The sequence below is a fragment of the Salvia splendens genome, chromosome 7 (assembly GCF_004379255.2).
Source record: "Salvia splendens isolate huo1 chromosome 7, SspV2, whole genome shotgun sequence".
NCBI lineage: Eukaryota > Viridiplantae > Streptophyta > Magnoliopsida > Lamiales > Lamiaceae > Salvia > Salvia splendens.
The window spans coordinates 3,347,244-3,368,050 of NC_056038.1; the positions used below are offsets into that span (position 1 = coordinate 3,347,244).

General features: G+C 37.0%; 3 protein-coding genes, 1 long non-coding RNA gene and 5 other non-coding genes across 9 annotated transcripts; 6 read left to right on the forward strand and 3 right to left on the reverse strand.

The window, feature by feature from the left end:
• The first annotated feature begins 1,850 nt into the window (after nucleotides 1-1,850).
• LOC121741695 (nudix hydrolase 19, chloroplastic-like) lies at nucleotides 1,851-9,996 on the forward strand. The gene is made up of 9 exons (XM_042134577.1): nucleotides 1,851-1,861; nucleotides 2,084-2,327; nucleotides 2,748-2,888; nucleotides 2,974-3,078; nucleotides 3,186-3,285; nucleotides 4,072-4,557; nucleotides 4,855-6,120; nucleotides 8,982-9,311; nucleotides 9,833-9,996. Exons 1-6 carry the CDS (start codon nucleotides 1,851-1,853, stop codon nucleotides 4,356-4,358), a joined length of 888 nt encoding a protein of 295 aa, XP_041990511.1. The 3' UTR covers nucleotides 4,359-4,557; nucleotides 4,855-6,120; nucleotides 8,982-9,311; nucleotides 9,833-9,996.
• Nucleotides 9,997-10,039: 43 nt separating this feature from the next.
• LOC121811314 (LIM domain-containing protein WLIM1-like) lies at nucleotides 10,040-11,173 on the reverse strand. The gene is made up of 3 exons (XM_042212153.1): nucleotides 10,781-11,173; nucleotides 10,642-10,682; nucleotides 10,040-10,563 (listed from the first exon to the last, which is right to left on the reverse strand). Exons 1-3 carry the CDS (start codon nucleotides 11,019-11,021, stop codon nucleotides 10,255-10,257), a joined length of 591 nt encoding a protein of 196 aa, XP_042068087.1. The 5' UTR covers nucleotides 11,022-11,173; the 3' UTR covers nucleotides 10,040-10,254.
• Nucleotides 11,174-12,490: 1,317 nt separating this feature from the next.
• LOC121811525 (LIM domain-containing protein WLIM1-like) lies at nucleotides 12,491-13,771 on the reverse strand. The gene is made up of 3 exons (XM_042212405.1): nucleotides 13,278-13,771; nucleotides 13,065-13,180; nucleotides 12,491-12,960 (listed from the first exon to the last, which is right to left on the reverse strand). The coding sequence occupies exons 1-3, from the start codon at nucleotides 13,516-13,518 to the stop codon at nucleotides 12,697-12,699; spliced, it is 621 nt and encodes a 206-aa protein (XP_042068339.1). The 5' UTR covers nucleotides 13,519-13,771; the 3' UTR covers nucleotides 12,491-12,696.
• Nucleotides 13,772-14,413: 642 nt separating this feature from the next.
• Nucleotides 14,414-20,637, reverse strand: LOC121741027. The gene is made up of 3 exons (XR_006037747.1): nucleotides 20,474-20,637; nucleotides 15,439-15,568; nucleotides 14,414-14,792 (listed from the first exon to the last, which is right to left on the reverse strand). It is a non-coding gene; the product is annotated as an uncharacterized LOC121741027 (long non-coding RNA).
• Nucleotides 16,805-16,876, forward strand: TRNAP-AGG. Its single transcript has one exon. It is a non-coding gene; the product is annotated as a tRNA-Pro (tRNA).
• On the forward strand, nucleotides 17,430-17,501 carry TRNAP-UGG. The gene has a single exon. It is a non-coding gene; the product is annotated as a tRNA-Pro (tRNA).
• Nucleotides 18,111-18,182, forward strand: TRNAP-AGG. The gene has a single exon. It is a non-coding gene; the product is annotated as a tRNA-Pro (tRNA).
• On the forward strand, nucleotides 19,258-19,329 carry TRNAP-AGG. Its single transcript has one exon. It is a non-coding gene; the product is annotated as a tRNA-Pro (tRNA).
• On the forward strand, nucleotides 19,802-19,873 carry TRNAP-UGG. Its single transcript has one exon. It is a non-coding gene; the product is annotated as a tRNA-Pro (tRNA).
• Nucleotides 20,638-20,807: the final 170 nt, after the last annotated feature.

Here is a 20,807-nt window from a genome sequence, read left to right on the forward strand (position 1 = left end):
TTTTAACACTAAAGTTTATTGAATTTTTTCAGTGATTTAACATAATCCCCTTCTTGTTTTTTTTTCGTGGTTACAATTTACAAACTTACTATCACCAACGAGAAAAATCATCATATTTCATTCTTGTTTGGAGTTTGTTTATCTTCAACTTCATACTTTCCAAAATATAATTAGTTTCTTAAAGCATAATAGCTATACAAATTCAATTCATGGGATAAATTCAAAATATTGAAACTTGGTAATTTAATTAGGGGATTTCTGGAATAAACCAAATTTTAACCAAGGTGATTTAAATAACAATTTCTCCTTAATTTAATTTGACGAATCTACAAAATTGACGCAGGATGATGAGGAGTATTTAGTGTTAGAACACATTACGTGGCGCATTTAACAGTGATACACGTGTGAACGATTCACTTCACAAGCTTAATCGGCACGTGCTGCTTCGCCGCCTTCCTTTTCACACCAACCAACTGCTACGACTTCAGCAACAAAACAAAAATAAAAAAATCAAAACTATGCTCTTAATTCCATCACCATCCTCATTCACAACCCTCTTCTCTAAAAAGCTCCTCAATCCCAATTCCCGCACGCTCCTCCGCACAATGACCTCCACTCCCCACGCCTTCGCCGGAAACCCCATACGATCCAAAACCCCCAAAACCGTCGGACTCCGTTTCCCCCCAATCCGCGATCCAAACCCTCCTAATTTCGGGTCAAACCGGCCCGGCCTCGCCCGATTTCAGAATCCTGCCGCTCAGGAAGGGCAGGCCGCTGGCCGGATGGACGACGGAGGGGCTGAATTGGCATCTCGGCTGGCTTAGCCTGGGCGAGTGCAAGGCTTATTTGGAGAATTCGGGGTTTTTTCTTTTATTGTTCTAGACTAGAACTTACATTTCTTGTTTGTTCTAGCTTTTTTTTTTATTCCGTGTTTGGGAGAGACGCATGACCCTCATGCGTCTCCTTTTAATGAGACGCATGACGGAGATGCGCCTTTCAGAGAGACGCATGAGGGACATGCGTCTCTCATTTTTTTCAATTTTTTTGAACGACGCATGACCGTCATGCGTCTTAGGGAGAGACGCATGAGGGTCATGCGTCTCTAATACATACACTACACTAATGATTGCTATGAATACTGTGCTGATGGAGGCATGCATACTCCATTTGACCGAAAGCATCAATTCATGAATAAAACATAAATAATAATGCTACTAGCCTACTGTTTCCCAATTTCTCACTCTTCCACTTTCCCACTTTCCACGCTTCCACTTTTTCCACGCTTTCATTTTTTCCCAATTTTAATAGAGACATGCATTTACTCCATTCTCACTCTTCCACTTTTTCCCAGCCCTGACCCAATCAATAGCAATCCCATTTTCTCAGCTTTCCAGAATTGAGAAGTAAAACAAAATTATGTGCTTTCGAATCACAAGAAATGAGACATAACATTATTGCACCCCATTTCCCTTTTATGACTTATTTTCAGAGAGCTGGCCAACACTTTCATTCACAAAGTCAAAACCAAAATAAATAACATCATTGTGATGCAAGTCCTAATAATATTACAGTGATGCAACATGATTTTCCTCCAACATGATTTTCCCTTTCAAGTCCTAATAATATTACAGTGATGCAGACCTAAATGACTTTTCTCTGTCATCGTTGTGGAATTATTTGGCAGGTGGTATGAATATGATGATAATTTTGAAAATGGTGAATGTCAGATATAACAATTATTTGGCCCCCACTTGTACCTTTTTAATAATATTTTGACGTGATAGACTTTAGACCTTGAGTGTCACAGTATCCATACAATTTCTCAATCATTACACAATGGTCATTACACAATGGCTTACAGGTGCAGTGTATGTATTAGAGACGCATGACTTTCATGCGTCTCTCCCTAAGACGCATGACGGTCATGCGTCGTTTAAAAAAAAAATGAAAAAAATGAGAGACGCATGTCCCTCATGCGTCTCTCTGAAAGACGCATCTCCGTCATGCGTCTCTCCCAAACACGGAATAAAAAAAAAAGCTAGAACAAACAAGGAATGTAAGTTCTAGTTTAGAACAATAAAAGAAAAAACCCGGAGAATTCGGAAGCGGCTCGGCTTGAAGACGACGCGTTTGTTTACTTGGGGTGTAGGAATGAGATTGGGGATGATGATGATGTGGTGTATTGGGCGGTGGATGTGTCGGAGGTGAGTGAGCTGGTTAATGAGCTGGGAGCGAGGCATTTTTGCTTTGTGGAGCTGAGGACTCTTATGGTGGCAACTGATTGGGCTGATTCTACTGCCATGGGTTACCTTGCTATAGTAGGGCATGTGAGTTTTTTCTTCCCCTGCCTCTGAAGTTTCTGTTATCTGTTAATTATATGCTAATTTTGCTATGGTTCAATTCGCTGATAACGCTAGTTCTCTTTTGAAATTGGAGTTATCATTGCTGTTGTATTGTGTGTGTTGTGTGTGTGTTGAATTGTTGGAAGATTGTAATCGAGGATATGAGAATATGAGATTGTTAGTTAGTTTTGAGCTGCTTCTGAAATGTATCATTTTCACTTAAGCTTTTATCTAAAACTTTTCCTGTAAAATTGATCTTTTTATCAGTATATATGTAGTGATTTCATTCTCACTTGAGTTAGCATGTTTTTCCCTTGAATGTGTTTGATTAACAGTTAGGTAGTGGCAGCATGTCTACTCGGTACTGACATACGGTATTTTTCTGGCTTAAATTTTGATCTTCAGGCCCGAGCTTTGCTTGAATGGCACAACACAGTGCGCTTTTGTGGATATTGTGGATGCCAAACAGTTTCTGCTGAGGCTGGGAGATGGAAACAGTGCTCAAACGAATCATGCAAAAAGAGGATTTATCCTCGTGTCGATCCAGTATGTGATCTGATATTTTATTTCTTAGCTGAAACTTGGCATGCTTTTGGCTTCAAATTATTGATCTCTTATATTATGCAAACAGGTGGTTATAATGTTAGTGATTGATAAAGAAAATGATCGCGTCTTGTTAAGTAGGCAATTGAGATTTGTCCCTCGCATGTGGAGTTGCCTTGCTGGATTTATAGAGGCATGTCCTCCAATATCCTGTAACATCCTCCTTGATTCTCCTCGTGTTTACCCCCTCATACTGAAAAATCTTAATTCTTTCTTGCGTATTAACCTTTTCATAATCAGCCAGGAGAAAGCTTCGAAGAGGCGGTAAAGAGAGAAACATGGGAGGAGACTGGCATTGAAGTTGGTGAAGTTGTCTATCACAGTTCTCAGCCATGGCCTGGTAAAGTCTCTTATCGCAATTTGCTGACCCATTAATTTTCCCCAAAAGGAAAAAGACAACTCTTGTTTGACTGCTCAAATCTTAAATTTCCATCTTTAGTTAAATGAAACAGTGAAGACAATAAGCTCATAAAATGTTTGGTGATGATTTAAGTTGGAAACAGATTATTTTATACTAGATTGTATGAGGAGGAAACTGTAGTCTGTTACTAGGTTCTCTTAGCTTTTGCTAGTTGCTAATGCCCCCTACATGAAGATGCTTAGGTTTGCAGTTTGTATAATATCTTCCCACCATTGTAGTGCTACTATGTATAGATATTGTGCTTGTACACTTTGAGAATAGGCCGTGAGAACTCATATTGCTGACCCCTTTATGAGAATGGAATAATAAGAAGTGGTCGACAGACAATATTTCCTTATGATGGTGGACATCGTGTTCTCTTGGTTGAACCCCTTTATGTCATATGTTATGTTTCCTCAGTTGGACCTGGCAGCATGCCATGCCAACTAATGGTCAGTTTCTTTGCGTATGCTAGAACATTTGACATCAATGTGGATAAGGAAGAGTTAGGAGGTACTTTCAAACAGTTACTCTCCTCTCCATCTTGCATTTTTGTCTTGTTTTGTGAACTGGGAAAAGGAGAATGTAGTGCTGTGGTGTCCCAACCATCACTCCATATCAGTTTTAAAATAAAAAGGACTAAGCAATTCAAAGAGATGATTAATAATCATGCTTTATACTGTCATAAAATTTCTTAAATGATATAATGTTGCTTTCGCTGTATAGATGCTAAATGGCATAGTCGAGAAGATGTGACGAAAGCTCTTACATTTACTGAATACAAGAAGGCACAGATGACAGCAGCAGCTAAAGTAGAGCAAATGTGCAAAGGTGTGGAAAAGGGGCAGAACTTATCTGCAGATTTCAATGTCGAAAGTGGGGAACTTGCTACCATGTTTATACCCGGGCCCTTTGCGATTGCTCATCATCTCATCTCGTCTTGGGTAAATCGAGTTCCGGTTAATGGCATCGAGGCACATAAACAAGCTTCTGGTTCACTATCGAATCTATAAAGTCTGGAATTAAAATTAGGTATAGAGGAGATTGATGCACCCTTATATGGTTATATCCTCATTCCTAGTTTCTTTGATATAAGGCTATGAAATAGGTTGGACAATCAGCTCTGTTGGGACAATCAACGAGAATGGTTCGCACTTCAACTTCCATTGAGGTTCCGGCTTCATGAACTGTGTCTCGAAAGTCTATTATACGGTAAAGCACCAGAATCAAGCATCCTCTTTGTTGTTATTGAATTTTGTAACTTGGTTCATTCATAGTTACACTACAAGTACAGTGAACATAGGTGATGGTATGTAAAATCGTTTGTTTTGTATTTAAACTATATAGCAATTCAATGAGGCTTCGTGTTCTTTTCTCATAGAGACTGCTAAAGTCAACGGTGCATTTCCTGGTGTGAGATTGTGTCGTTGCATTAGGCTTCGTAATGCAAATTCCTTCATATGTTTTTGTTCGGTTTTTCTTAGCCGCCTTTTGTCTGAATCCTAACAGAGAAACTTCTACTCGACTTCATACCAGCTGCATCGTTGCTTGGAACAAGGTCGGCCTCTCGTGCTTATGGGGAATTGGCTGTCAGAGGTGTTCTTTGTTCTCTTCGGTCCGTTTGTCGATGGGTGGCCAGTTTTTACCAGAATTTCTGATATGAGCACATTTGGTTACTTACACAAAGCCCTAATATTTACTAAGCTCGGTTGGGACATTATCAATAATCAATTTATCATTGAACATGCACCATTATGGTTCTAGGCGACATCACACAGAAAGAACTTTTCTTTATGAATAAAATAATCAAATAAAATAAATCCTCTATCGTGCAAGTTTGCACAACACGACGCTTGCTGTTACACCCATATGAATAAAATAATCAAATCAAATAAATCATATACTCGTATTATTTTATTGTTATGTGAGTAGAGCTGTTGTGCAAACTTGCATAGCAGAGGATCCCACCCCATAAACAAACTATTCTTTCCGACCCAAGATATGACATTTGTGTAGTATTTTTGTCACGCAATAGGAGTCTTATTTGATTATGACACGAATTTTAAGAAATTGCATGAGTTTTAAAAAAGATAATAAAAAGTGAATGTAATAAGTTAGTGGAATATAAGGATCACTTATATATATTAATTTTATAATAAAATATGAGTGGAATAAGTTGATAGAATCATAAAATTATAAAATAAGACTCCTATTGTGTGATGATGGGGTATATTATATTTTTTGGTATCTCATTAAACATGTAATTTGAAACCCTAATATCACAAGATATTATATTAGTAATATAATGAGTTATCTAAGATTCAATGTTGTACAGCTATGAAGCCTGATATGGTAGAACACGTATGCTTCCTTCCAACAAAGCCTGCTTTTTGACTCCACTCGGCAAACAATTCGTGTATTGAATGCTTTATTGATCAAACTACTCTGTAATTCAGTATTCGGTCTTCTTCTATTGTCTTTACTTAATTGGAGCTCTGTTCCAGCTGTAGCAGAACTGATTCGGTATAAGGGGAATATTTTATGGCGTGCATAATGACGGCGGCGCTCCGATCCTCCCTTCCCTTTATATATTTTATTGATTCATCTCAAGGTAGAATACCATATCACTCAAATTGCGGTTTCTACCTGTTTAATCCTCTTTCCTAACTGTTCAGGGAAGATATGAAAAAATGGATGTGGCTGTGAGGGACGAGGAAATAGTCGATTTCAGATGTGATCCTTCACCAATTATGGCACAATGATATCTATCTCAAGGTGAGAGTGCACAATGTTTTCTAATCTCTTTCGATTTTTGTTTTATTCTATACCGTTTATTGAACCATTGGGGAAACAAGCTCGCAGCTCTGCTATGTTACACGTGCTTCAATTATGTTGCTGCCATATCCAGCCGTCTTATAAGTTTAGGCCTCCTTATCTCTAATGTCTGCTTAGGATATCTGCCAATACTAATCAGTGCTAAACCTGCAACCTGATTTCTATCAGCCAACATACTTTTGTTTCGTTGCTTTAGGTGTATGCTTCATCTTTAACATCTACACAAGGATGCCTCGAGAACACCAGTTCTGGTTTATTGCTTGCTCATTGCTTGTACTCGTTATTAGTTGGTTATATAAACACACTTCTCTTCATTCTCAGCTTGGTAAGACATTATGACTTTTTTGAGTTGAACTGGTAATTTGACATGGATACTCGATTACGCGTGCTAAATGATATGTCTCAGAGTCTCATGTTCGCACTTCAGCTTAATTATTTATCAAATCCAAATCTTGCATGTTTGAGGCTCTAAGATGTGATTGTGCCAGCATGTGAGGGATGTGTTGAAGTAATCGTATACTTAAATGATACTCCTCTTTGCCAAACTAAGCTCTTAGATGAGATGATCTTAGACAACTATGCAGATTCTGTGTATTATGACCTTTTGTGAGTTTCCTATCAAATCATTGATTTTTTTACTTTAATTGCAGAACCTCAATTTAGAAAATAATCAGAAACTAGTAAAAACTGCTGTCTTCCAATTATATTGAAAATTTCTTGAAGGCATCAGTATGCCTGTCTTGTTCTGCTGGTTGCTACTGAACACCTCCTTTCCAGAGCATCACAGTGTTTAACTTGTGTTTCTCAAGGTTACAGTGATGAACAAGCTCACTGAATTGGACCTCGAGTTCTCTCATTGAGGGAGTGTCTCTTGCTTCCCATTCTTTTTAAAGTAAAAGGGTATGAGTTTCTTGACATTTTAAGTTAACATAAAGGACTACTACTACTACTAAGTTCTCCTGAAATCAGGCAGTCGAAGTATTTTAATACGCTGGTTATCGTTTACCAAATATAAAGTTGATTGCAGTTATGTCTTCCAATTAACATTAACTGGCGTGTGAACAAAACTTTTAATAATCAACGAGTTTCTCACTTGTTAACTTACCTTGCGCATTCTTTTTCTAGGTTATGGAAATATATTGAGTATCTTACTTAATCTTCCTTTTGTGTCCCCTCTCCTTAGATAATTTTAATCTCCATGAAGATCATGGTGTTAGAATCTGGTCGTACTGGATTGAGTGTCATTAGATGCGCAAGCTGTTGGGAACAGAAAAATGTAATCTTTCTGGGAACTTTAGTATCTCTAAAATGATAGTTTTAAAAATAGATGCTTACCTTTAATTATTCATTTATTTCTTCAACCTACATTGGGACAACTTTAAGATCTAGCTGGCCCAAATTTTTTTAACTCTTTAAGTAGATGAAAGTAGTCCAAGGAACAAATACTTCCTAATCAATTGGGCCATCTGAGTATGATGAGAATGACCCCGGGAATCAAGCCCATTAGAATCCCTATCCTATAACATAAATAGGAATTCATGAAGCCAGAACCCTTGTTTCGAGTTCTCAGTTTCTCACTGTCCGCTGCCGTCTCAAGGTCCGGTAATCGTTCTTTGATAGCAGCCGTTTCAATTTTATTTCCTTCTTCTTCCTTGTTATCTAATTTAATTGTGCTTAACTATAACCATTTCTGCAACATATGTGTACCATATCTGCCTTGCGGGAGGTGATTCTTAATATTAGGGCTTTCAACAGCTTAATTACAGATTCAAGGGGCTAGATTTAAGATATCTTGAAATGGCTTAGGTTTTAATTCTAGTCTGAGATTTCCCAAACACGACTCTAGCATTGGTCGCCATTTGTGGATTACTTATATCTTGGAACTCTTTTGCGTGCATAAATTAAATGGACAGACACGTTTACATGTTGTGATGTGGGATGTTACATTTGATCGAATTATAACTTCCATCTAATGGAAGGAATTCTATCAGATCATTTTTCTAGGGGAAGGGGGGATTTATATTGATCATTAATAACTTCTTTTTTAGGATGATTGGTTTACTAATATTTCTTTATGTCTGTTCATGGACACTGTCATTGAAGCCACTACTCTGATACAAGTTGACTGTCAATGTGCATCCTGTGCTAGTTTTTACTGATTTGAGAAATAATACAGCTGCCTCATCAGGGTAGATAGATATATAGATAGATGGACCCATGGTAAGGGTATTGATGTGGCATTACTATGTTTTGGGTGGTTTCACATGTAATTATTGGTCATAACATTATCCACTGAATGGTACTCCTATAATAAACTCTTACCCTAATTAGCTCCTGGCATAGAATACGTTTATTAGATTTTGACAAGTTGCTTTTGCCAAGTGTATAATGGAAATCTTGATATGGAAGTTCATAGGCAAAAATATCTCTGTTGGTGATTAGGAGTGCAGTGATGGAATAAATCGCATATCTAGAAGTCCATTTTAGGAAGAGTTTGTTCTTGCTTGTGATGGTGTATGTTTTTCGGGTTAAAAGAAAGGTTTGAACTTTGAATTGGTTTGGCTATTCCTGGAAAACCTGTGGATTATAGATATCAGAGAGGCACCGATTGAACTCCTTGTGTCTAACTTGGTGTCATCATTACAAAATTGAAATTTGGCTGTAATTTGTGAACTTATCAAGGTGGCTTAGCTGTTTGATCTTAAATAGTGTTATTTTTCCTCGTGCAACGTAGTGCATTTGCTTGAAACTGAGAATGTCAGTTACATGACTTATATTTGGATGTCATTTCTGTCCTGCAGATGAATCGCAGGTTTAGTATACCCATTACAAAGAGGAGATGTGTTGTCCACGTACTGGGACGGAGAAATAGGGTTTATCCAAGAGTTAACCATGCCTCTCCCAGGGACGATGCCTTCAATTTGGAGACTGAGTGTGTGTTAGAGACTATGAGGAATATGACTCCAGAAGAAGCTGTATCCTATTCAGCTCAAGCAGTTGCAGAAGCGGAAGTAGCAATGCTTGCAGCTGAAGAAGCTATGCGGGAGGCTGAGGCTGCCGCAGCTGAAGCTCAGGCAGCCACAGAAGCATTCGAGAAAATGAAGGCTGAGGCTAGAAAGCGTAGTAGGAAGGTCAGATAAAACTCAATTTTGATGCGTAATGCTTACAAATCTCAATAACATTTCCATTTAGTGTCTGTTCGGTACACGGAATAGGAATTGAATTGGAATTAGAATCCTTTTGTTTGGTAAAGAAAGGAATTGAATTATAATTCAAAGCATGTGTGCAGTGCATGTGTGTGCACAGTGTGTGAATGTATGTGCATGTGTGTGCATGTGCGTGCGCGTGCAGTGTGTGTGTTTGTGTGTAATATATGAAGGTGCCCAATCTACTTTTAATATGGAATTCAAATTGTGGAATTGGAATTGTAATTCAATTCCAATTCCGAATATTTTGCATCGGAGCCTTACTTTGGAGTCATCTCCCATTAGCACTTCTTCTAACAACCAGATCTGTTGCTAGAAAATTGCTAAATAGGGAAATGATTCTCATGTTCGATGGAGTATGTTGTCGTTCATACTGGGAACCGACAATTACAGTTTTTGCTTGAATTTTCCTCGTGTATTGACTCGTTGTTAATGTTTATACACAGAAGACGTGGGATTGAAGCAAGAGCGCTCCTACACCGGTATAGGTCTGAGAAGTGAGACTCATATAAACAGAGCAGTAAAACTTTGTGTTTAGTGCTTTTTTGTTTGTACCATTATTTCTGAAACTACATTTCGAAAATAAAAGTTGGGCACCTTCTTTCTGATTGATTGCAGTTTCCATCTTATGATTACTATATTGTGCTAGAATCTACCAGAATAAGGAAAAATTATATTGATGAACAATTTCAAAATAATATACCAGAAGAAGGAACATTATATGTGCAAATCCTTCCTTAAGGCGTCTAGCAATCACCTCAAAATTCACACCCAAAAAAATATAACCTGAACACAAAAAAGATGAAAAATATAGGACAAAAACAGACGTCGAGAGAGACTACGATGAGGTGGAAACGGCTGAAGTAGCTCACTGAGCTGCAACCTCCTCAACAGCAGGCGATGGAGAGGCCGGTGCAGACACTGCCTCGCCCTCGAGCTGGCTGAGGTTTCCCTTAGTCTTGATGAGCTGCATGTGGTGGTGCTTGCAGAAGAGCACCCCCTCGTGCGCAATGTAGTTCGACGGGCTAATCGTGCACCCTCCATAGCTGCATTTGAAGCAGCTCTTGTGGTATGCTGCTCCATTCACAGAAACCTTCTCAATGGGGTAAACTGTCTTTTCACAGCCCACGCACTTGTCTCTGGTTCCGGCGAAGAGGCCGGAAACCTTGGCTGCGTTCTGTTTTAGTTTATGTAAACCGCTTAATCAGCTACTGCATGAGAAATAAATATAGTGAGTTTAGTAACGGAATTTTACCTCATTTTCAGCCTTTTCTGGCTTTGCAAACTTTGGAATTCCTGCATGCAAAAATGATTATTTGTAGAAGTTGCAGGATCGACCAGAAATCGATCAAAATATCTCGCCTTTGTTGGGACAGAAGGAGCAATAAATATACCTTCGAAGCTCTTGTTGAGGCTACCAGTCCTCTTGAAGAGCTGGTCGAAATGTGGCATGCAATAGAGGACACCCTCGAAAGAGTTGAAGTTTCCGAGCTTGAGGGTGCCTTTGCAGTGATGGCAACGGAAGCAGGCCTTGTGATAAACGCGGTTGTTGGCGGCTAGGCGGTCGACGAGGTAGACCGTCTGCTCACAAGCAGTGCATTTCTGAGGTCCGACGTTGGCGGTGGTGGTGGCCATTTTTGTGTTGTTTTGCGGAGGAAAGAGAACAACAACGCTAAGCTTGCTTTTCCAGAGTTTGTTCTCTTTCCTTTCCTTGCCTTCCCACCTCTTTATTCTTCTTCTCTCCCTTTTTTTTTGTGTGAGATCGCTTTCTTTATTGATGAAAAAGCATTCATTTGGAGTTTGCTTTATATAGGTGATGAAATGGGAAGAATTTGTGTGGGTTGCAGTGAAATTAGGGTGTTGTGTGATGCATGAAAATCAGATGGTTTATTTGATGCTTTTCCGTATTTGTCGTGTGTATACGAATTTGGACCTTTTCATTTTTCTTGTATCAAATTATTTTTCGAATTTAGACTTTACAATTGTATCATTCACAAATTAGTATTAGTGAATACACATTATAAACCATGTAGCATAGTACCACAGGGACTGGCAAAAATAAAATTCAATTATAAAATAAAAATTATAAATCATTTAGGATACTTTTTTGAATGAATATATTATTTAAATTTGAATCTTTAACATTTTAATTTATACATTTTCACAACGAATTCAAAGTGCAATAGAAAATCCATAGCTCGCAATTTATATTTTAAAAATAATTTGTAGCCTAATTCTCCCATACCTATTTATGTGTGTATTTATATTTTATACTAACATGTACTAATTAATTATCAATTTTAGTTATTTGTTGTTAAATTTTGTGTATTACATCAAAATGTATAAAGCACTTATGAATGTCATCATATTGGATGTGTAATGCCACATTAATGACATTGGTGGATGTCTTAGTAGAATATTCTGTCCACATACTTAACACTGATCCTTACTGGATTCAAAACCTTCTGAAACTAAATCAAGTTGGAAATTGATGGATAACTTACCTTCTTCCACTAAAACATTTTATTGTGTCACTATAGAGATTTTGAAGTGTCATGATTTTTCATTTAATATAGACTGGAACAATACAATAGGTTTGTTTAATTTTAAGACAATGTCTCTGTGTGACTGTCACATGTGACATTCACAGTGCATCACAAAACATGTAGGTAAAAAGTGTCATTCTTGTCTCTCACTGTATAATAGTGGGATATCGTCTTTTCTATAGCATTTAGATATAAACATTAGTGACACACATGATTCACCTAAAAAACTTTGTAATACTATCGTCGAATTCTTTATAGTATTTTATATTTTAATCATTGTGCAAAAGCTTATATAAAAAACATGTGAAAAATTATTCTCGAAATTTCAAACTCAAAATTACAGATATATAACTCGTGCAAAAATAATGTTTTGCAATTCGCCCCTAGCTATAAGATATGGCTTTTTACTATGGGTATGGGTTCGTTTTGAGTCATTTATCTATGACGCTATAGGTATCTTTGAATCGTACAATTACTTAGTGACACTATAGGGGGTCTTAGACAGCTCCCGTTACGATACAATGTCACAATAGATATAGATATACTAGACAAAGGATATTAAAGATCGAAGTTCTGTCCAATTATTGATGAAAATACAATTTACATCAAAATCCTGCTTATATGATCTAGCAATAACATCAAAATTCACACCCGGAAAAAGAAAAAACCTAAAAAATTAAGGAAAAAACAGGAAAATTTTTGGGAGACACGGAGAGATCGATATGTAGAGACAGATTGAGACAGTATGAGGTTCAAACAAATTCTCAGCATTGAGGTGAAGGTTCAAGCTCAGCTTCAGCTTCAAATTCAATGATTTCAGCAACAAAAGTTGGAGCCACCCCGGCTGATTCCTTGATGGCTTCGCTCTCGAGCTGGCTGAGGTTTCCCTTGGCCATGATGAGCTGCATGTGGTGGTGCTTGCAGAACAGCACACCCTCGTGCGCAATGTAGTTCGACAGGCTTATCGTGCACCCTCCGTAGCTGCACTTGAAGCAGCTCTTGTGGTATGCTGCTTGATTCACAGTCACCTATTTCCATTTTTATTTTTTCATAAATAAACATATTTATTGTTACCAGTATTTGTTTAATTTAAGATTCTATCAAAAAATGAGAATGCTTCATTTATTTGTACCTTTTCAATGGGATAAACTGTCTTAGCACAACCAGTGCATCTCTCCCTGGTTCCTCCGAACAAGCCCGAGACCCTGCTTTCGAGAGTCTTTTCTGTCTTAACGATCTTTGACACTCCTGCAAGAAATAATAAGCAAAGTTGCAATCAGTATATAAATGTTTCATTAGTATTAGGCCTTTTGGGCTACTTTGTCCAGAGTGGACAATATCATACCTTCAAAGCTCTTCTCGAGGTTACCAGTCCTCTTGAAGAGCTGATCGTAGTGGTGCCTGCAGTAGAGCATCCCATCAAAGGAGTTGTAGTTTCCGAGCTTGAGGGTGCCTTTGCAGTGGTGGCAGCGGAAGCAAGCCTTGTGGAAGATGCGGTTGTCAGCCGTGAGGCGATCAACCAGATGCGCGGTTTTCTCGCATGCTGTGCATTTCTGGGTGGTGCCGGCGAACTGAACGGATACCATTTTCGTTTAAGGTAGTTTTGTTTGAGAAATTTGGAAGAAAGGAAACAACGCACTTCGTTCGATCAAGAACGAGGTGGCTGTCTGAACAACTTGTTGCTCTTCTCTTTCTTCTTTATTTCTCTCTACCTCTCTCCCTTCTTGCTTCCTGTGCCCTTTTTTCTTCTTTTTTTTCCTTCCTTGCTCTCTGTGGGTGTGAGATCGCTTGCTTTATTGATGAAAATTCATTTGTTGAAGGATTGTTTATATAGTGATGGAGGTGAAGATTGAAACACTAATATTTGTGTGGGTTGCAGTGAAATTCGGATGAAATGTGACGTCCCTTCATTCCGATATTGAAGCTGTATTCGTTTTCTATCAGAGGTTTATATATATTTGATGAAATGTCTTATTTTAATCTGTCTTATAGTTATATTTGGTGATAATATATGCACATATTTATATGTTTGATTTGTCGGAAAATTGGTTTGGTAAAGGTACAAAAGTAGATATGAAAGAGAGAGAAAATGAGAGTAAACAAACCATGGATGTATAATATGATAATTACCTCTTTAGCATACATTTTACATACTCCCTCCGTTTTTTTTAAATAGGGAAGTTTGAAACGACACGGGTTTTAATGCACAATTTAGTAAAGTAAGAGAAATGGGGAAAAATTGATAAAGTAAGACAGAGAGAGAGAAAAACTAGTAAAGTAAGAGAAAAAAAAAGTAATGAAATTAATGTTAGTGGATCGTGGGGTCCACTTTAAGTTGTTAATTGTAGTGGTATAAGTGGTAAATAAATTGATGTACTGGGTGTAAAGATTTTCCAAAATAGAAAGTTTAAAAGTTGCTATTTTTAAAGAATGGACTAAAATGGAAAGAATTGTTATTTTTAAAATAAAAAACGGAGGGAGTAATTACTAAGACATGTTGAAATAAAAATCGTCGAGGTGAGAATACAACTGAATCCCAATTTGTTGAGGAAGTCGCAACATAACAAAATTAGGCATCTGAACTAATGGTTCTTGGTTGCAGACAACACCTTACATTTCCCTCAGATCCCCAGTTTGCTTTGATACCACACACTGTAACGGGATTAGTCATCTGGCCTGGCACGCACGCTCGTCCAGAGGCTCAGGGTAGTTTTTATGCTGCAATCCGGCTCATAAGGGAACGGCATGGTCACCCAACCAGTGTTTCCTTACAAAGGATCTTCTTTCATTCTCAATTACACCCGCTCCTCGTTGTAGCCTGCAGAGGCACGTGCTCTGATGCATAACATATGCCTGTCCTCTGCAATGCCATAGGCGACAAGTGACACAGACCAGAAGAATGAGATTAACTGAACAAACAAGATGGGCTTATCAACTAGTCTTCTAGTTAATAGCAACTCAGCATTAGTGAAGCCACTTGATCCAAAGTTAATAAACAGTGACAATTCGGGTTGGTAGTTATGATCAACAATCTACCCAGCCAAATAATGCCAATTCTAGCAGTTCAAATAACAGAAAATGAACAAGCAGTAAAGGAATAAAGTGAATAATCTAACAGCTTGACTGCTTAACAGCTTGACTGCTTGACACAGTCGAAATACATCATATTAATAAAAACGACTATCTAAAAGTATAGATCTGGATATCACCACCAACTGGGCATTTGGTCTAGTGGTATGATTCTCGCTTTGGGTGCAAGAGGTCCCGAGGTTGATTCTCGGAATGCCCCAAACAAATGATGTGGTCAAGATCACATTTCCTTTTTCTATTTCCTTTTATTATTCTTAAGGAGAGAAATGAGGTTGGTATAATATAATAAAAGTCAATTATAGCATGCATAACTGTAAGTAATACTATTATAATGCCAGTTAAAATAAGTTATGGATGAATAATAATGGCATCACCAACTACATGTATGGGGAAAAATAGATATTTTCAAGGAATACCTCTTATGCTCAATGCATTTTCTTCTGCTAGAAAAACCTGAGTTGTTTTGTTAGAAGTCTAACTCAACAGTTTGGCAACAATTCTTGACCAACCATCCAAGATCATTTTGACTTTATAGAATAAGAGATCCTGCAAATAGGCAAACAACGCAGCTTAGAAAACAGATTGTATTTGGGAACAAAGAATATAAGAATAACTTGGGCATTTGGTCTTGTGGTATGTTCTTGCTTTGGGAGCAAGACGCCTGAGTTTGATTCTTAATATCCCCCATTTTTAAATAGTAAATGTACATTTTTAAATCATTTTTCCTGTCATTATAATTGTTTGATTATATTGTGTCTGATGGGAAGAGATTGGATCGGACATCTTATCCCATAAGCCATAGATATACTTCTCCGAGAAAAGGAGAAGTCTGATCTGAACAGCAGTTACAGAGATGTTACTTAAATTCCAAATGATTTAGTTTGCAGCAAACAAAGAGAGCTCCTATCACAGTAGGATAACAGAAGCCTCTTAAATTGATAAGAACATACAGACAATCTGACAAAGAGTAAAAGATACCAAGCTGCATTAACCCCTTAGGTTAATTGAAAAGGCAAGAAAGCAAATATTTCAGGAAGCTTGTGAGGTTGTGCACCATTAAGCGAGAAAAGATAATTAGAAATTTTAATTGATATTCTATACACAGCTGAAGAAGTTAAAACCTGAGATCCTAGAAAATAATGGATAAAAATAACAAGCATAACTGTAATGGCAGGAATGGGTCTTTTTCAGGTCAAAGAGGTTGATTAAGAGGTTTAGAAAACATCAGCGCATTTGGTCTAGTGGTATGATTCTCGCTTTGGGTGCGAGACATCCCGAGTTCGATTCTCGGAATGCCCCTTTTGCTTTTTTTGTTGATTGCCTTTCACAAATGAGTAGTATCCCCCTTTTCATTACCAACTTGCTAATTTTACAAATACGAAAATTTGCATCTTATTAACTGATGAACTGTTGGAAGTAATTCTGCTTCCTGAACAGCCTCGTGGGGTTCTTGGTGAGGCATAAGCCGCAAAACTTTAACGAAAGATGCCAAGCTGCACTAACCCCTTTAACTAATGTTCAGAAGGAAAAAAACAAACTTTCAGGAAGCATTTGAGGTAGTGCACCACATCCAATAAAGAGAGATAGCCTTCTACCCTGAGTAGATAACTAATAATTTTCTTTGATATGCTCTCTAATTTCTAAACAGGGTATCCAACAGGTAAAGTTAAACATGAGATCCATAAACATAAGGGATAAAAGCCTTGAGTACGATTGTAATAGATGGAGTATGATTATAAACATAAGGTAAAACAGGTTGACTGAGAGAATTAGTAAACAAGAGGGCATTTGGTCTAGTGGTATGATTCTCGCTTAGGGTGAGAGAGGTCCCGAGTTCAATTCTCGGAATGCCCCTATCATTTTTAATATCTATTATGTTTCAAAAGTAAACTCCTTTTCTTTTTTTGGGTCCTGCCACTATCCCTTTTTCTATTACTATATGCCAATTTCTCAACAAAATGACAAACTATAAACTACAGCAGAGAGTATCCCAATTCCCAATATATATTTTGGTGATTCTTCACAAATGATTATATAATCAATGAATAAAATAAGGAAAATGAATAAGAAAATGGCTGAAGTAGTAATCACATAAACCAAGTTCAGAGAAATCAAAACTGCGTTTAAGTCCATAATAAAATTTGAGAGAAGAATATGGGAGGTAGCATTCGATATTGTGCACCATAAGCTAAAGGGAAGAGACAGACATCAACAGCAATGAAAGTGATCAATCATTTTATATAATTTACTGTACTAAAATATAGTGCATCCAAAGGATAAATTTGAAAAATCAAAAGATAAATGAAAAATATTCAAGAGTGAATAAAGGGACTCAATGAATATTGACTAATAACAAAATATTCATGTTCCAAGTTAGAAAAGTTGATTAAGACCTTAGTAAACAACCGGGCATTTGGTCTAGTGGTAAGATTCTTGCTTTGGGTGCGAGAGGTCCCAAGTTCGATTCTCGGAATGCCCGTTTTTTGCTTTTTTGTTGATTGCCTTCCACAAATTAGTAATTTCCCCCTTTTCACTACCAACTTGCTTCTTTTAATAATACAAAATTTTGCATCTTCTTAAATGATGTAACTGCAGGAAACAAATCTGATTCCTAAACAGCCTTAATGCATCATGGGATTCTTATTTAGGCAAAACTTAAATGAAGGATGCAAGCAAAGTGCGCTACAAAAGGAAATATCCGAATAGCATTGACAGCGATGCTATTTTTAAAACACATGCTTCTGCCGAATGCCATAATGATTTAGTCTGCATCTAACAAAGAATGCTGTTGTACCAGAGTATCAAAGATACCAAGCTGCATTAACCCCTTGCTTAATATGAAAAGGATATAAACATAATTTCAGGAAGCATTTGAGGTTGTGCATCATATCCAATACAGAGAGACAGTCTTCTAGAATCTAGAAATTTTCTTTGATATGCTCTCTAATTTCTAAACATGGTATCCAAAAGACAAAGTTAATCATGAGATCCATAAACATAAGGAATAAAAACCTCAAGTATGATTGTAATGGATGGAATAGGTGTATCCCAGGTAAAAGAGGTTGAATGAGAGATTTAGCTAACAACAGGGCATTTGGTCTAGTGGTATGATTCTCGCTTAGGGTGCGAGAGGTCCCGAGTTCAATTCTCGGAATGCCCCTATCATTTTTAATGTCCATTATGTTTCACAAGTCAACTCTTTTTCTTTCTTTTTGGTCCAGCCATTATCCCTTTTTATATGCTAATTCTGAAGAAAGTATCACTCCAAACTATAGCATAGAATATCCCAATATATATTATGGCCATTCTTCACAAATAATTATACACTAGATGAAAAAAGTAAAGAAAATAAATAAGCAAATGGCAGAAGTAGTAATCACATAAACCAAGTTCAGAGAAATCAAAACTGCATGTAAGAGCACAATAAAATTTGAGAGAAGAATATGGGAGGAAGCATTTAATATTGTTCACCATAAGCTACAAGGAAGAGACATATATGAACACCAATGAAAGTGATAAGCCATTGTCTATAATACAAAAATATAGTGCATCCAAATGATAAGTATTTAAAAAAGATAACATGTAACAATACTCAATAGTGAATAATAGGACTCAATGAATAATATTATAACAAAATATTTAATTTTAAACCTATAAAAGTTGATTAAGAGAATAGTAAACAACAGGGCATTTGGTCTAGTGGTATGATTGTCGCTTTGGGTGCGAGAGGTCCCGAGTTCGATTCTCGAAATGCCCCTTTTTTCCCTTTTTGTTGATTACCTTCCACAAATGAGTATTTTCTCCTCTTACTCTACCAACTTGCCTATTTTAATAATACAAAATTTTGCATCTATTAACAGATGTGACTGCAGAAAGCAATTTTGAACGGCCTCACAGGGTTCTAGGTGAGGGTAAACTTTAATAAAATATGGCAAGAAAAGTGAACTATAGCAGTTACAAAGATGTTGCCTAAATCCATATAAGCTTTAACCCCTTAGTTTAATTTGAAAAGGCAAGAAAACAAAATTTCAGGAAGCATTTGAGGTTGTGCACCATATCCAATTAAGATACATAGAAATTTTCTTTGATATGCTCTCTAAACAGGGTATCTGAAAGATGAAGTTAAACATGAGATCCATACACCTCAGGAATAAAAGCCACAAGTATGATTGTAATGGATGGAATAGTTCTATTCTAGGCAACATGAGGGTGACGGAGTGATACTTCAAACAACCGGGCATTTGGTCTAGTGGTATGATTCTCGCTTAGGGTGCGAGAGGTCCCGAGTTCAATTCTCGGAATGCCCCTATCATTTTTAATATCCATTATGTTTCACAGGTGAACTCTTTTTCTTTGTTTTTGGTCCTACATTATCCCTTTTTCTATTATATGCCAATTTCTCAACAAAATGTCAAACTCCAAAGTCCAAACTATAGCACTCCCAATATATATTGTGGCAATTATCGCAGAAACCAAGTTCATAGAAACTGTAACTGCATTCAAGTCCAGAAGTATATTGAGAGAAGTATGCAAGGAACCGCTTAATAAGGTGTACCATAAACAACAAGAAAGAAATAGGCATCAACATCGATGAAAATGATAATCCATTGCCTACAATTTACTATAGTGCATCAAATGATGAAATGATTAAGTTTAAAAGACAGCAAATATCAAGGGAGAGATGGTACTCAACAGTGAATAAAAGGACTTAAGGGATAATATAATGACAAAAATGCTTGTCCAGATAACAGAAGTAGATCAAGAACTGAGTAGACAACAGGGCATTTGGTCTAGTGGTATGATTCTCGCTTTGGGTGCGAGAGGTCCCGAGTTCGATTCTCGGAATGCCCCTTTTCTTTTTATTCCCTTCCCCAAATGAACAGTGCCACCATTTCACTACCTACTTCCAAGTTTTTCTAATGCTCAACTCAACGAACATCAATTACAAACCCTAGCTAGCATCGATAATCACTGTATAAACAGTGACTATTCCTGACAAACAATTATTAGTAAATCCATATCAAAGAAACAGTAGCCCCCTTTCACTACCTACTTCCAAGCTTTTTTAATGCTCAACTCAAAGAAAATTAATTACAACACTTAGCATAGACAACCACTGTATAAACTATTACTATTCCTGACAAATAATTATAAAAACTTATTAATAAATCCATTACAATGAAGCAGAACTGCAGCTCAGTAGAAGTACATTTTTTTTAAAATCTAATTAAACCGAAAAATCAATATGGATCTGAGTTTGCTGACAGTAAACGCATAATCTAGCAATATCCGCCACACAATAATGTATTCAGCAGTTACTTGATTTTTTTAAAGCCAAAAGTCAGCTTTGAATTAAAACCAGCGAAGCAATTAAGCTAATTAGCAGTGGAAAATTCAAACCAAGCACATGCCGAAATTGAAAATTATTAAGAACTCTGCTGAAAGCCTAACCTTCTCGCCTAATTTGCGGAGGGAAATATGCTTTTCGACTTTTGGTAACAGCGACGGAAGAAGCAATTCAAATACTATCTGGGAAGCGGAGATATCGGTGGAAGTTCTGGATGGAAAAACGAAGGGAGAGAGTGGAATCTATCGAAAATGTTAGAAATTTAAAAAAATTGATTTTTAGTAGTAGTATAGTACTATAAATCAATTTAAATCGAATTAATATCTATTACTAGTAATACATATTTACTCTTTTAATGATTTAGCAAAAAAGAATGAGTTTTAAATTAAATATAAGCATTATTATAACCAAATTAAAGTAGAAAGAAATGTTGAAATA